General features: G+C 41.1%; 1 protein-coding gene across 1 annotated transcript in view; it reads left to right on the top strand.

Annotated features, from left to right (window-relative positions):
* The window catches only part of tfe3 (transcription factor binding to IGHM enhancer 3), a 57,119-nt gene extending 42,414 nt beyond the window's left edge, over positions 1 to 14,705 (top strand). The window contains exons 3-10 of the mRNA XM_008118379.3: positions 1,129 to 1,342; positions 2,678 to 2,962; positions 3,101 to 3,178; positions 5,081 to 5,198; positions 5,323 to 5,379; positions 11,373 to 11,448; positions 12,042 to 12,189; positions 12,297 to 14,705. Coding sequence (XP_008116586.1) covers positions 1,129 to 1,342; positions 2,678 to 2,962; positions 3,101 to 3,178; positions 5,081 to 5,198; positions 5,323 to 5,379; positions 11,373 to 11,448; positions 12,042 to 12,189; positions 12,297 to 12,593 — 1,273 coding nt within the window. The 3' untranslated portion in view covers positions 12,594 to 14,705. The remainder of the gene's footprint in view (positions 1 to 1,128; positions 1,343 to 2,677; positions 2,963 to 3,100; positions 3,179 to 5,080; positions 5,199 to 5,322; positions 5,380 to 11,372; positions 11,449 to 12,041; positions 12,190 to 12,296) is intronic.
* Positions 14,706 to 15,181: the final 476 nt, after the last annotated feature.

Here is a 15,181-nt window from a genome sequence, read left to right as displayed (position 1 = left end):
ACCTATCCCTGAGAAATCTGTTTCAGATATTTTTCACAGCTCAGTCACCTGACTTGGAGGAATACCAGTGATGCCTAATGCTATTGTGTCTGTCTTATTCACAGATAATTTTGGGGTTAGAATTTGAGGTCTTAGTGACAACATTTCCTCAATCAATATATTTATTGTATTAGTTCAAGGAAATGATGACAATATTTCCCATTTGTAACCCTCGGTTAACCTAGTGTTGCTCAGAAGCCCTAGTGCCCAATATTTCTTTCCATCTGAGCTACTCTCCATTTGTTTGTGATTTCCATTATTATCAGCAGTACTTTGAATATTTGGAAGCACTTTACTGTTTATCCAACTGCATACTCTGGGCTAATGAGACATTACAGTACCACCATTTTTTCTGGTCAGTTCAGTTGCCCTCTCTGAACCTCTGAGCAAGCCCCTGTCTTGTTCTCTATCAGCTTTTTAAAAATGTGTCACTGTTTACTATTGAAAGGAAGACTCTTTGTTGTTGTTAACTACTTTCAAGCAGACTTCAATGCATGACAACCCCATGAATGAGAGGCAAAGTCCTACTGTCATGAACAGCCCTGCTTAGGTCTAGCAGACTCAGGATACCCATGGCTCCTCTGATAGTCTTTTTGTTTGTAATGCGATCTTCCTTTTTTCCTACTGCCATCTACCTCAAAGTACAATAATTAAGTTTAGTCATCTTGGCTTCTAGAGAGGATTCAAGTTTGATTTCCTCCACAGCCCATTTATAGTTCCATTTAGTAGTCTGTGGTATCCATAGAACCCTTCTCCAGCGCCGTATTTCAAAGGAGTTAATTTTCTTCCTATTAGCTTTCTTCAGTATATACAACCATTCTTAGCAGTTGGAAATACAGTATTTAATCTTGGCCCTAACAGCAGTCATTGCTCTTGATTTAAATCGCAATCAAATTCATTGAAAGCTAACTTTGGGATGTTATTTGGTGGTGAAATAAATAAATAACCAAATAATTATGTGTCTTGCTCTCCCATCCATTTTGTGCACAGGAGCAGAGGTTTTTGTTACTGTGTGCTGAGCATGGCCCTGGCTGTTGAGAGATGATAACCCTGATGGTTGCTGATCTCTCTGTTCTTGTGTTCCTGCAGCCCGCCGAGTGCTCCATCCCAAGGTCCCACCATGTCGTCACGGGTGCTTCTCCGCCAGCAGCTGATGCGGGCACAGACCCAGGAGCAAGAGCGCCGGGAGCAGCAGCAAGCTGCGCAGTTCACCCCTACACCCCTGGCACCTTCCACGCCTGCCATTTCCGTGAGCCCATTGGCTCGCCCTGCACCTGCCCAGGTCCCTGTGGAGGTACTGAAGGTAAGAGAAAGAGACAGGTACCAAGCCTCAGTCTGGGGGACACTGTATTGTTTTTGATCTTGTTGAAAATGTGTGGGAGGGAAAGCACTGGCTAAGATTGGGGAGCCCCTTTTTATCTTGTTGTGCACTTGTTGCGCACTCCCATCCTCTCCAGTTGCATACTGATTGTAACCTCAAATGAGATGTGAGTTGGCTGGAGCAGGCAGGTGGAGCTTTTGAAATCTCTTTTCTGCTATTTGTTTGTGGAACCTGTTCCTCTTCTGTCCCATTTGTGAGATTCCTGTTGGTGTAGCACAAGGGTGGGCAACATTATCAGTTCAGCAAGCCATGACCATTTTTAGGGGTCTCAGGCCATCTTTCCCCTCTTAAATAAAGTAATTGCAATTATCTGATTGCCCTTCTGATATTCAGTCTCTAATAACAGTAGTGATTAAGTGGACAAGTTAGCCTAGAATTCAAGATTTTTACCAAAGATATGTCTCAGCATTGCTCTTTTAGTTCCCAAGGCTGGTTCATGGTGAGGCATCTCTCTCTGGCAGCAGATTTTGGAAGTCATGAAAAAGCAAACATTTCATATTTATTTGCTATTACCAGAGATGCTTTCACAATATACAATTATAGCACTGTGGTACCACTCTAACTGCCATGGTTATATCCTTTGGAGTGCTGGGAATTGCAGGTTAAGGAGTGGAGCCTCTGTAATCCTCAGAGATAAAGAATACTTTGCTGGTGCCTCTGACCAAACTACAATCTGCAGGAGTCCAGAGAGTGCAGCCATGGCAATTAAAGTGGAATAATAGTACTATAATTGTGCAGTGTAAAAGAAACCTGGATTTTTTTGTACTTTGAGGAATGAATAGTAGTTATTGTGAGACTTACTGCTTCAGGTGCCAAAATTTGGCTGGCTTTTGAGTAATATGATCTGTGCCTTTGATGGGTCCTGAAGGGTGCTATTTGCTTCTCTGTCTCAGGTGGCAAAGCATCTCAGGCTGCCATTGATTGATTGATTTTATATTTTGCCCTTCTCTCAAGATGGAATTCAAGATGGCTTTTAATAGGTTAAAGCATAAATTTACAAGAATTAACAATAAATTATTATTATTATATAATATTTTGAAAAATATAAAATGCTTAAAATATATTTAAAACATAATTTCCAGTAAAAGATCAAAGATACAGTATACTACTTTACAAACACACTACTGCTCCATGTTTAACATTCAAATGTTTTAGATTTAGAAATGCATCTTCTGTGCCTGAAAAAACTGGGACTCTCCACCTGAGTGGCCTGGCTAACACTGTGTCCCTTCTCCTTCTCTGCCCCACCTTGCTTAGGTTCAGACTCACCTGGAGAACCCCACCAAGTACCACATCCAGCAAGCTCAGCGGCAGCAGGTCAAGCAGTATCTCTCCACTGCCATGGGCAACAAGATGGCAACCCAGGCCTTAGCTGGGGCCAGCCCAGGGGCACCGTCCTGCTCCCCACAGGCTGCCTCTGCCCCTGAATCCCAGCATAGTTTGGCTCAGCAGCAGCAGCAGCAGGGAGTGGCAGGTGGGACTGGGAGTGCCCCCAACAGCCCCATGGCTATGCTGAACATTGGCTCCAGCTCTGAGAAAGAGGTGAGTAACCTCCCATCCCCCTACTAGCTTCCCTCAGTTTTATTGGCCTCTCCTTACTTTCCCACTTATTTCCAGTAGGCTGTATTTTATTACTGTGGTTTACATTTTCTGCTCCTTTTTTTCTTTTCATTATGTCAGATTGATGATGTCATTGATGAAATTATCAGCCTCGAGTCCAGCTATAATGATTATGGTGGTCTACAGATGCCTAGCACTGTGAGTAGAATGTTTTTTTCTGCTATGTCTGCTAAAGGGAAAAATATGTTTACACTATGCAGTTATACTGCTTTGATTCCTCTTCAGCCCCCTTGCCTACATAGAATCATAGAATCATAAAGTTGGAAAAGACCCAAAGGGTCATCCACAATCAAAATACCCAACATATGGTTGGTCATCCAGTCTCTGCTTAAAAGCCTCCTTGTAGTTTCCTGAGGCATAAAGGGAGACACTTTCTGGCTGAGAATTCTAAATACTCCTCTCTATACTACAAATCTGAGGATTCCATAGGGTGCAGCCATGCTAGTTAAAGTGGAATTATATTATAATAATTCTGTTGTGTGAAAAGTTCCTGTAATGTTAAATGGAGAGAGTAGATCAGAACTTACAGACAAATCTGTAAGGAGACATGATAGCCATGTATAAATATGTGAGGGGAAGTCATAGGGAGGAGGGAGCAAGCTTGCTTTCTGTTGCCCTGCAGACTAGGACACGAAACAATGGCATCAAACTACAGGAAAGGAGATTCCACCTGAACATCAGGAAGAACTTCCTCACTGTGAGAGCTGTTCAGCAGTGGAACTCTCCCCCCCGGGCTGTGGTGGAGGCTTCTTCTTTGGAGGCTTTTAAGCAGAGGCTGGATGGCCATATGTCAGGGATGCTTAAATGCGATTTCCTGCTTCTTAGCGGGGGGTTGGACTAGATGGCCCATGAGGTCTCTTCCAACTCTACTATTCTATGATTCTATGATTCTATCTATCAAAGTTATGTGGGCTGTCGCCAGTCAAAAGCATATTGTTTCTATAATAGCCTCTGTTGAAATAGATTGAATTGATTGGTATTAAATATGCACAAATGTTACCTTTTCGAGAGATTATGGATTATTTCTGAAAACACAAAGGCAATTTCTCCCATCATTTCCCATTATGTTAAAATACCCAGAATATAGGGTTTCTGAGCAAATCAGGCCAAGGTCATTAATCTTAGTCTAGAGTACCTTGGACATATCATGGGGTGTCCTGACTCAATAGGAAAGACAGTTATGCTTGGCCAGGTAGAATGCAGCAGGAAGGACACATTACAGATGGATATAATCAATCAACGAAGTTATTCAGCAACTGATATTAACTACAACTGATATTGTAGTTTCAATAATCTTTGGCTGAGTTATTCATCCTCTAGAACAGGGTTTCTTAAACTTATTTCCATTCATGACCCCTTTCTGCCTAAAATGTAAAATAAACAATTTATTGATAAGAAATAGCCTCTTCTGCATAGTTTAATCTAAACACTGCACAACAGATTTCTGTAAATGTTTTAAACAGCCACTAGTTGGTGTTCAGAAACCATTTATTTATTTATTTATTTATTTATTTATTTATTTACAGTATTTTTATTCTGCCCTTCTCACCCCGAAGGGGACTCAGGGCGGATTACAATGAATACATATATGGCAAACATCCAATGCCAACAGACAAACAACATTCAGTTTTAGACAGACACAGAGGCATTTTTAACATCTTTCCAGCTTCACGATTCCGGCCACAGGGGGAGCTGTTGCTTCACTGTCCATTGGTGGCTGTTTTACTGTTGTTAGATTGTTTGTGACCCCAACATTGAGCTGTGGGAACCCAATTTAGGGTTGGGACCTACAGTTTAAGTAGCAGTGCTTTAGAAGAGGGGTGGGAATCACGCAGTCTTCCAGATGGCATTTGATTGCAGCTCTCAGCCTTCCTTACCACTGAGAATTTTAGTTCAACAGCATTTGGAATGTCCGCATGATTTCCATCCCTGGTCTAAGCTGTAGCTTTTACTTAGTTATGTCTAAGTCTGAGACTAGGCTGTCTTAGCTGTGTAGGCATGGAAGTAGATTGAATTCTTCCTTTCCCCCTGCATGTCTAGCTGCCTGTCTCTGGAAACCTCCTGGATGTGTACAGCAACCAAGGGATGATGGAGCCAGTTGTAACTGTCAGCAACTCTTGTCCAGCTGACCTGCCCAATATCAAGAGAGAGATGTCAGGTACTGGATTATGGAGATCCAAACAGCACTGAGAAATGCTACATTACCAAGGAGTATGGCAACTTCTAAACTAATGCTGACTGTTGTTCCTTGTTCCTTTTTATTTTTTGCTTCTGCTTTGTAGAGAATGAAGCCAAAGCATTTCTGAAAGAAAGGCAGAAGAAAGACAACCATAATCTCAGTGAGTATCAAATGTAGCTGACTTCATCTTAAGGGTTTGGATTGGGTGGTCCTGTACATTCAGCCCTATGTAGCTACAGAATCTGTATCCACATATTGGACTATCCATAGCTTGAAATTTAAAAAAATCCTGCAAACAAACCTTGACTTGGCTATTTTATACAAGAGAGGCCATTTTATTATGTCATTGAATATACTTGGATTTCAATCATGGGACCAAACGAAGGGCCAACTGTACTGAGAGTGGGGAATGGGAAAAATATTGAGTAGTTGGTTTAAGATTTCAACATGAAGCTGGGATCCTTCAAAATTATTTCCTGCAGCTGAGCAAGACTCTGCCTCATATCAGGCCAGATGGTGAGTTGACCCCAGATGCAGTCATGCTTAGATGAGACCCATTGGTTTCCTCAGTTCCCTTGAAATCCACTGATGTGTAGAAGTTACAGTAGGGAGAGCAGGTTGCCCCCCAAAATGTTGTTGGACTGCACTTTCCCTAATCTTTCATCAGCATAGGGATAAGGATTGATGAAAGCTGTGTGCCTATCACCCCTAGAGAATACTGTATTGATCATTTTTTTGTTAGTGTTGGACTTAAGGAGTTGAAGGTGTCAGTCTTAGCTGAATTGTGAAAAATCCCTGGGTGATTTGGTTCACTCTCTATATGACTGGTTCACTCTCAGGCTGACAGGACTGGTTTATTTATTTATTTTACCGTGTTTCCCCGAAAATAAGACAGTGTCTTATATTAATTTTTGCTCCCAAAGATGCTCTAGGTCTTATTTTCAGGGAATGTCATATTTTTCCATGAAGAAGAATTCACATTTATTGTTGAACAAAAAAATGAATATTTATTATATACTGTACTGTAGTTGTCATCATAAACCAGCATAACCAGACAAACTGTGAATCCTATCAAGAATTTCTTGTTACTACCAATATTTCCATGTACAACATTTTATGGTACGTACATTTACCGATCCTGTATGCTCTGGTGTTCTGTTCGGCGGTCATGCTTCCAAACAAAAACTTTGCTAGGTCTTTCTTTCGGGGGAGGTCTTATATTTAGCAATTTAGCAAAACCTCTTCTAGTTCTTATTTTCTGGGGATGTCTTATTTTAGGGGAAACAGGGTATATACTGCTCTTCTCCCCCCCCCCCGGGGGGGGGGGACACCCAGACTGTTGTGACAATTAAATGGAGGAAGAGGAGAGCCATGTATGCCACCTGGAAAAGATGGGTTAGGCATGCAACTAGTAAATAAACAAATAAATTATTTTATTTTGAGCCAGTAATTTCTACGAAGTCTGTCAGCTGCATCTCCAGAAACCTAGTTTGTATTTGAAATATTTTATATATTTATTTTGCTTTCCCATTCACAGTCCAACAAAAATAAATCTTGGTGTCTTGGTTTTTAGGCCTGTTGCTGGGATTATTTGGGATGCTGATTCCGAAAATTTCATTGAATAGACTGCATCAGCTCTAGTTTCTTAGATTTGTATGAAATTGTATCATGAATCATACTAGGTTGCAATACTTCATTCTCTCCCTGAGGATCAAGGGTGAGAAAGTAGACAGCTTTCCACCTCTCTTCCAACCTTGTAGACTTGAGAGAGATTGCTTCCATTTTTGCTTTGCTTGAGAGTACTATTTGGAGAACCATTGGCTGTATGGCGATTTCTGGAGCTATTTTTTAAAGTAATAGTTTAGCCTTTGCTGCAGAAGTATCTGAAACCAAGAGAAATTTAACTTTCTCAAGGTTACTGATATAGTGTCTTTTCTGCATGGCTTCAATCCAAAAGATTTCCTTGGAGGGATGTATGGATGCTTGAGACAGACTGTATGCTCCTTGAGGAATGGTGTATCTGTGGCCCTCTGGATATTGTTGAACTTTGGCTCCCATCATCCCTCGTAGCTGATCGAGTTGCAGTCTGAAAAGATACACATTTCCCATTCTTGATCTAAAATGAAGTCCTTGGAATTTTTTTCCTCCTAAATAACCATTGCCCTTGTGAACATATGTAGAATTAATGAGTGAATATTTACATAAGATTTCTCTCATTGGTAGAGTGCTTAAGCTGAAAACCTTTTCCAGCCTTAAAATCCAAGGCTAGCAATGAATCTTACTATAGAACCGACCTCATGGGATCATGAGAAAATACCAAGGCAGTTTAAACTTAGAAAACGCTGCAGACCTTGCAACAGATAGGACTTTTGAGCAAAGGGCAAGAGGATTCAGCTGGAAATTATAGAGCTTATTTATTTATTTATTTCTGATATTTTTATACTCAGGGCAGCTCACAACATCTTAAAAGTGCATAGAACTTAAAACCATACCAAAAAACAAATAATCCATATTACAAACAATAAAAAGTTAACAGTCTAAAATTCCCCACCTGAACATAAAATGCCTGGTTGTCAACCTTTGTATGCATTATAGCTGGACGTGACAGGCAATAACTGGTTGGACCGTATGGACCAATCTTAGATGTCTAGCTATGGGTGGGGGAGAAATGAGAGTATTCTGCCTCCCAATGAAATTCTTCAATCCCCAAATTTCTGGTGTGACGGAAAGTAAAATTTACTAATATCAAGAAGTCTTGTATTTATTTTATTCACACTCCCTTGGTTGTTTTGCGTGCCCTTTTTCTTTGGGTGCCTAAAGTATCTTTCTAAATTCTCAACAAAAGTCCAAAGTTGCTGCAAATTGGAAGGAAAATTTTAAGGGGGTAGAATTAAGGGCTGAGTCCTCACTTTTCTCCCCTTTTCCTCATAGTTTTATCTTTAAAGGGGGAGGAAATGAATGTCGGCTGACTTTAAGCAGCTTCCTGCTTCTGCTAGGAGAGAAAGGGACATTACAAAGTTGCTCAGCCTGTTGATTTGATCAGTTCCAGAGGAGAATAAACAGGCTGAGCCAGCTTGTAGAGGGTGCTGTGGGTTGGACCACTGTGTGTGGGTGGTGGGAACTGGATTGCCTGATTCAGCTGGCTTAGTTGAGGTCATGTAACCTCTTCTCTCTTTCTCTCCGCACTCCCTCTCTTTTTCTCTTTCTCTTTCTTCCTTATTTTTGCTATATGTTTTTATGCAAGATCCCACTGTGCCACAGAGGTCCAGTAATGTAGCTGAATTTGGGATTACATGTAGTCTTAGATATTGCCTAGAAAAAAAAAGAATTTAATTCCTTTCTGAGTCTATTAATAGAAAAAGAGAAGGGCTGAAGCTTCTGTGGTGCTCTATGATAAGAGACTGGCATGTTATTGTGTTATTTGTGAATTTTTAATTGCTTGTTTTAATTGTTTTTTTACTGCTGTTTATTTCTATTTTGTTTTTGTAAGCCACCTTAAATCCCTTCGGGGATAGACGGGTTATAAAGTTGTTGTTATTGTTGTTGTTGTTGTTGTTGTTGTTGTTGTTGTTATTATTATTATTAAAGGCAGTCATTGGACTAAAATCTAGTGTTGTGCTGGAAGTTGCTATTGGAACATTTACCCTTTCCCCTTCTGCAGTTCTCCATGATGCATAAAAACTGGCTCCAGAGTGCTGAATAATCGTTTGCAGGCCAAACTGGTTTTTGGGTGCATAAGTAAATGCAATGAGGAGTCCCTAGACACCATATAAATACAGTGTTCCCTCACTTATTGCGGGGGTTAGGTTCCAGGACTACCCGCAATAAGTGAAAATCCTCAAAGTAGGGACACTATATTTATTTTAACATTTATACATTATTTAGTAGTTATACACTATTTTAAGTCTTTATCAACCAATCGTGTGTTGATAAATCGCCTCCTCCTCCTCCTGTTGCCGGTTGGGTTCCTTTTCTCTCCCTTCAGCTTCTCCTTCCTCCCTTCCTTGGGCTGTAAATTGTAATTTTTTATTTTTATAATAGTCTTTTAGAGTTTATTGAAAAAACGCAAAACAGCGAATCTGCAAAAAGTGAACCGCAAAGTAGTGAGGGAACACTGTACAGTCGTGTACCCAAAAGGTGGTCTGACCCAGCACTGATCCTCTCAATTTGGTTGATTGTTAGGCAATCAACCAAATACACCAATTTATCTTGGAAGCTAAGCAGAGCCAGCCCTGGTTAGTACTTGGATGGGAGACGGCCTACAAATACCAGGTGCTGTAGGCCATATTTCAGAGGAAGAAACTAGCAAATCCACCTCTTTGCCCTATGAAATTTGTGGATCACCACAAGTTGATAAATGACTTAAAGGCACATCAAGAAACAACAGTGTTCCCTCACTACTTCGCGGTTCACTTTTCATGGATTCACTGTTTTGTGCTTTTTCAATAAACTCTAAAAGACTATTATCTATATATATAAAAGAGTGATGGCATCAAGGCAGCGGACAAAACAACAAAACTACAGGCCCCCCAACCTCGAAATTTGACAACACAACCCATCATCCACGGCTCTAGGTTGATACCACAAAAAGAAAAGAAAAATAAAGTCTTAATTAGAGGGAGAGGAATAATTGTTTTTTATCCAATTGCTGCCAGTTAGAAGGCTAAGCTCCGCCCACTTGGTCTCCTAGCAACCGACTCACCCCAGGGGACAGGCAGACTTAGGCTTCACTTAGGCCTCTTCCACAGATTATCTAATTAATATCGCAAAGAACACCACTCTGAAAACAAGGGAATTCCAGACAGGAAACAATCCGGGCCAGCTAACACCTCCCAACAAAAAATTCACTCAGGAAGGAAACAGCTAGGTTTTAAAGATGCAAGGCCATTACATCCTAATCATTTCTCCTAATTGCAGCATTCATACTTGCCTCCAACAGACAAAAAAATCAGAAATATTGTATATTCACAACCTTTACAAAATAACATCCCCTGATGGCGCAGTGTGTTAAAGCGCTGAGCTGCTGAACTCCTGGACCGAAAGGTCACAGGTTTGAATTGGGGGAGCGGAGAGAGCCCCCACTGTTAGCCCCAGCTTCTGCCAACCCAGAAACTGGAAAACATGCAAATGAGAGTAGATGAATAGGTACCGCTCCAGTGGGAAGATAACGGCGCTCCATGCAGTCATGCCACATGACCTTGGAGGAGTCTATGGACAACGCCGGCTCTTCGGCTTAGAAATGGAGATGAACACCAACCCCCAGAGTCGGACACGACTGGACCTAACGTCAGGGGAAAACCTTTACTCTTTACCTTAACTACCACCAATTCCTCAATACTTTATTTCCCATACCACCATACTTTGCCACAGCAACGCGTGGCCGGGCACAGCTAGTAAATCATAAAAAATTACAATTTACAGCCCAAGGAAGGGAGGAAGAAACATGGTTCAACATACATAAAGCCAACCAAGTTAGGTTACTCCAGGAAGCCAGAAATCAAACAAAACTGGGCCCTAAAATACAGCAATAAGGAATTAAGTAACTGACAATTTCTTGCTTTTTCATGACATGCCAAATCTACAGTCTGAGGCAGTTGCTACACTTTTGCCCAGTTTTAAAGTGGCCCTATAGCTAAAATTCGTGATCAGTTGTAGTGTCAGTACCTGGCACAAAGCATATTTCAGGGTACATGACAGGTGAGATTCTTTATTGGTGAGAAAAGGAAACACTTGAAGAACAGTCTTTGCAGAAAATCTTGAGGCAGTGAGGAAATGATTTTGAGATTTTACAGTTTCAGCCATACTTTTCCAGCAATAAGGTCTAGACATTTATCTGAAGTCCTTTGGAAACATAATTATTTGTTTAGTGCTAGCCTGCCCCCAGACCTACTTATAGCTCTGATCTGGGCAGGTATGGCATAGCCTGAGGATTTTGATATATTGACCAGCCTTGGTCAAGCTGCTCTGTCTTTACCTAGTCTACATGTTATGGGCCATTGGGAGGCTATATAAAATGGAAGAACTGAAGAACAGTTTGCTTACTGAAATGTGTCCCAAAATTTCCATTGTTGCTAGTTATTAATAACAGTTACAACAGTAAAAGCAGCTGTACCTCCTGCAATGGCATGTTAACATCCCTTTCTTTCTTTGTAGTTGAGCGGAGGCGGCGTTTTAACATCAATGACAGAATCAAAGAACTGGGGACTCTCATTCCAAAATCAAATGATCCGTAAGTTTGGCAAAGTGGTGATGTGTAGTTTTTCATTAAAGTGGGACAAAAGCTTGTTCTCTGGGTTAGGGTTGTGCAGGAAAGCTCTGAATTTCCCACTGTCTTCCTTCCCCATAGGTGTGGTTGCTTTCAAATTATATTTGCTGATGTTTACTGAATACAAAAGTACCTCAGAATATTCCTTGTATAAGGAAACCCTAAGAAATATATGGAGCCGTCATAAGTAAATAGACAACTTTAACAGGATGCCATCTGCTGTTTTAATTGGATTTTATTTTACTCTCTGATTTAGGGAGAAAGGCAGGATATAATTTAAAACAAAACAAAACAATAAATGTGTACTGTAGTGATTCTCAGACTCCAGTCCTGCTGAAGTTTTGGACTTCAAGAAGTCACAGTTGGTGTAGCCAATGGTGAAGAATTTTTCAAGTCTCAAATGTGTGAAAGACCATAATTTGAGAACTACTTCTCTAACCAACATTTAGAAGGCTACAGGTTCTTTGGCGTTTGTCTAGGTGCTCTGATCCTGTGAGGTGGCCATCACAGGATGACATGGGCAATTACATGACTTTGCATGCCTCTCTTCCCTGCAGGGAGATGCGTTGGAACAAAGGGACCATCCTGAAGGCTTCAGTGGACTACATTCGGAAGCTGCAGAAAGAGCAGCAGCGCTCAAAGGAGATGGAGATCCGGCAGCGGAAGCTGGAGCAGGCTAATCGTAGCCTGCAGCTGCGTGTGCAGGTAGTCAAGGGGGCGCTGTGCTGCCATGTGGGTGGGGCAGAGTGGGCACAGGCCCCGTTCAGGCATGCTGCTGGGTCTTACTTGCCGGGTTCTGTTCTCTCCTCTAGGAACTGGAGCTGCAGGTCCAGATGCACGGGTTGCCTTTGACTTCGATGACACATTCTTTGGCAGGAGACACAGTTCCCCCTTTCGCAGACTCCCTGGATCTGCCTTTCTCGGCTGAGGAACTGGGGCTGGGTCTTGCATTGGGATCAGATGGGGGAGCCCTGCAGGATGTTCTCATGGACGATGGGACTGCTTTGTCCCCACTCGGCGCCTCTGACCCACTGCTATCCTCTGTCTCGCCTGGCGCCTCCAAGGGCAGCAGCCGCCGTTCCAGTTTCAGCATGGAAGACGACTCGTGATGGCAGCATGTGGGACTCTGGTGATTGGAAAGGAAGAGTCGGATAAGGCTCCACCTCTCACACACTCGACCCTTCCCTGGTCAGACCTTTCTTCTGATCCCGGTAGACCTCAAATTGTGGAGGCTCCTCCCCATGCTCCTTCCAAATTACCACCTCTTTTCAGCATTCTGTTACCCTCTTCAATTGGGGACAGGAAGGATAGCGTGGATTCAGTTTCCTCCCATGGGAAAGTAGGCTTGCTGAGTTGTTGTTGATACCAAATCTCCCCAGAAAGCAGCAGAAGTAGGTTATCCTTTATCAGAGGATGGGACCCTAAACCATGTGTACTCACTTGAAGGTTCAGAGATGCTAGAAAGTTGTTCTTTATGCATTTCCTTAACCCTGCCCTATTTTAAAACTCTAGTAGGGTATTTCTTAATCACTGTGTGAGGAGTGTGTAGCCACCCACTTTGGTTTGCTCACTCCAGCCCTTGCTTTATAGACCCTTTGCACCTTCACTGAATATAATTTAGGAAGCTGGTTTGAGAGTGGAGGAGGAAAGTGGCCTCTTTTTCAGAGATTTTGCATAGCACAGAGCCTTGTCCTCCTCTTCCTCCTTCCTTTTTTTAAAGCATTATTTTATATAGATATTGGACATTTTTTATTTGTAAATCTTACCCTTCTCAAAACTGCTGCTTTAACATTTGGTGAAACTGGGGTTTTTATTTTATTGGTGCAATTTTGTTCACTTCAGAATTGGGTGAAAGAAAAACCCGACTTTATCCCTCATGTTTTCTTTGTGGGCAGAGGAATAAGGGAGAGGACAGTAGTGAAATAGTTCCCTTGCGCTTACTTGTATGTTCATTTAAATCTTAAGAGTAAAAACTGCTCAGTAGGGTTTAATTGCTACCTACCCTGTTTTTTAATTTAAATATTTCTCCTGTTTTTAAATATGTATGTATAAATAAAGTTATAATCACTTTTTAAAGAGGAATTTTTGCATACTATGTAGATCTGAAGATAATTATGTAAACGAAACTGTACTGTTTATTGAATCAGCTAGCCTTTGATTGAAACCAGGCTTCTGTATGAACTGTTTTTTGATGGGCATTAGAAAGTTATTGTAATTGTTGCAAAGACAATCATTTGGTCTCTACTGTGTGAATGCAGTCAGACAGAATTGGTCACCCCCCCCCCAAAAAAAAAGAAAAAGAAAAGAAAAAGATTTCCTCCACATAACTCTTTAAAAGCTCAGTTCGCACAACATTGTCTCTGTTATTAGATTTCTAGACTGGGTTAAAGTGAAAGGAGTATTGGCCACTGCCCTTCAGGAGATAATGCTCAAAATACTGCTTGGGATGGTCAGAAAGGTACTATAGGTTGAGTATCCCATATCCAAAATGCTTGGACTAGAAGTGTTTCAGATTTTGGAATGCCATATTGGTATATACGTACACAATAAGTTGTCTTGGAGATGGGACCCAAGTCTAAACATAAAATGGAACTAAGTTTCATATGGAATTTATGGACATAGTCTGAAGTTACACAGTATTTTAATGTTGTGCATGAAAACAAGCTTGAGTACATTGAACTGCCAGAAAAGCAAAGGTGTCACTGTCACAGCCACTTATGTGGACAATTTCGGATTTTGGACTATTTCAAAATTCTGGATAATAGCTGTTCGACTTGTACTTTACTATATGTGAACACACTACTAAGTTTAAAATATAGAAGGAGGAATTATCACACTTATCTGGATATCTTTTGAATGAGAATTGAGAAGAGGGGTGATCATTGCAAACTCATGTTCTTTCAGTATGTCTTGCTAGTAAGAAAAAGAATTAAGAGCAGAGAAAGTTGAGAAAAAGTGAGATTAGGTAAGTGGTTGTAGATATCCTGAAGGAATGGGGCTAGGCTTCACTAACAAAGCATTGCATGAGAGTGTAGTGTTCAGGGGATGACAGAGGGGAGAATTTCAGAATGAGGGAAGGAACTGGTTTTCCTATTGTGGGTTCTTCACCCTCCATGACCCAGACACCACTTTCTGTCCTTTCTACTTTGTATGTTTAAACATTCCCACTACTGATAATAGAAGCTTCTAAAGAAATAAACCAGCAATTACCATTTTCTATAGCCTCTGTTGTACTTGGGTTTTTAAAAAATTGTGTCTTGCAGAAAATTAAATCATATAGGCATATGAAAAGGAACAGAGTTGTTGATAGCCACATTTGGTTGGTAAGTGGCTGTAAGGTCAGGGTATTTCAGTGCTAAAAAGGTGTTTGAAACAATCCTTGAAAGCCTACAACAAATTGAGAGTTTGTCAAAAATCATTTTTGGACCACAAATCCCCAACTAACTTTCATGTTTTGACTGATTCTAAAATTGCAGCAGCGGCCTAGCTAGTGATCCACAATAGAGTGGGAGGAAAGTTAGTGGGGACACTGTAGGTGACGTAATCTAGTGTCTTTCTTCATGCTCTCAGCCTTGTCTATTGAATTGGATTGAGTAAATTGGGTGCCACCTGATGCTCACATCCCAAATTACGATATTACATAGTGTAATCTGGAATGAATTGTGGCTACAATAACACTGTTTAGATTAGGCAGGGA

The sequence above is a fragment of the Anolis carolinensis genome, chromosome 2, assembly GCF_035594765.1.
Source record: "Anolis carolinensis isolate JA03-04 chromosome 2, rAnoCar3.1.pri, whole genome shotgun sequence".
Lineage (NCBI taxonomy): Eukaryota > Metazoa > Chordata > Lepidosauria > Squamata > Dactyloidae > Anolis > Anolis carolinensis.
This window is presented reverse-complemented; position numbering and strand designations above follow the sequence as displayed.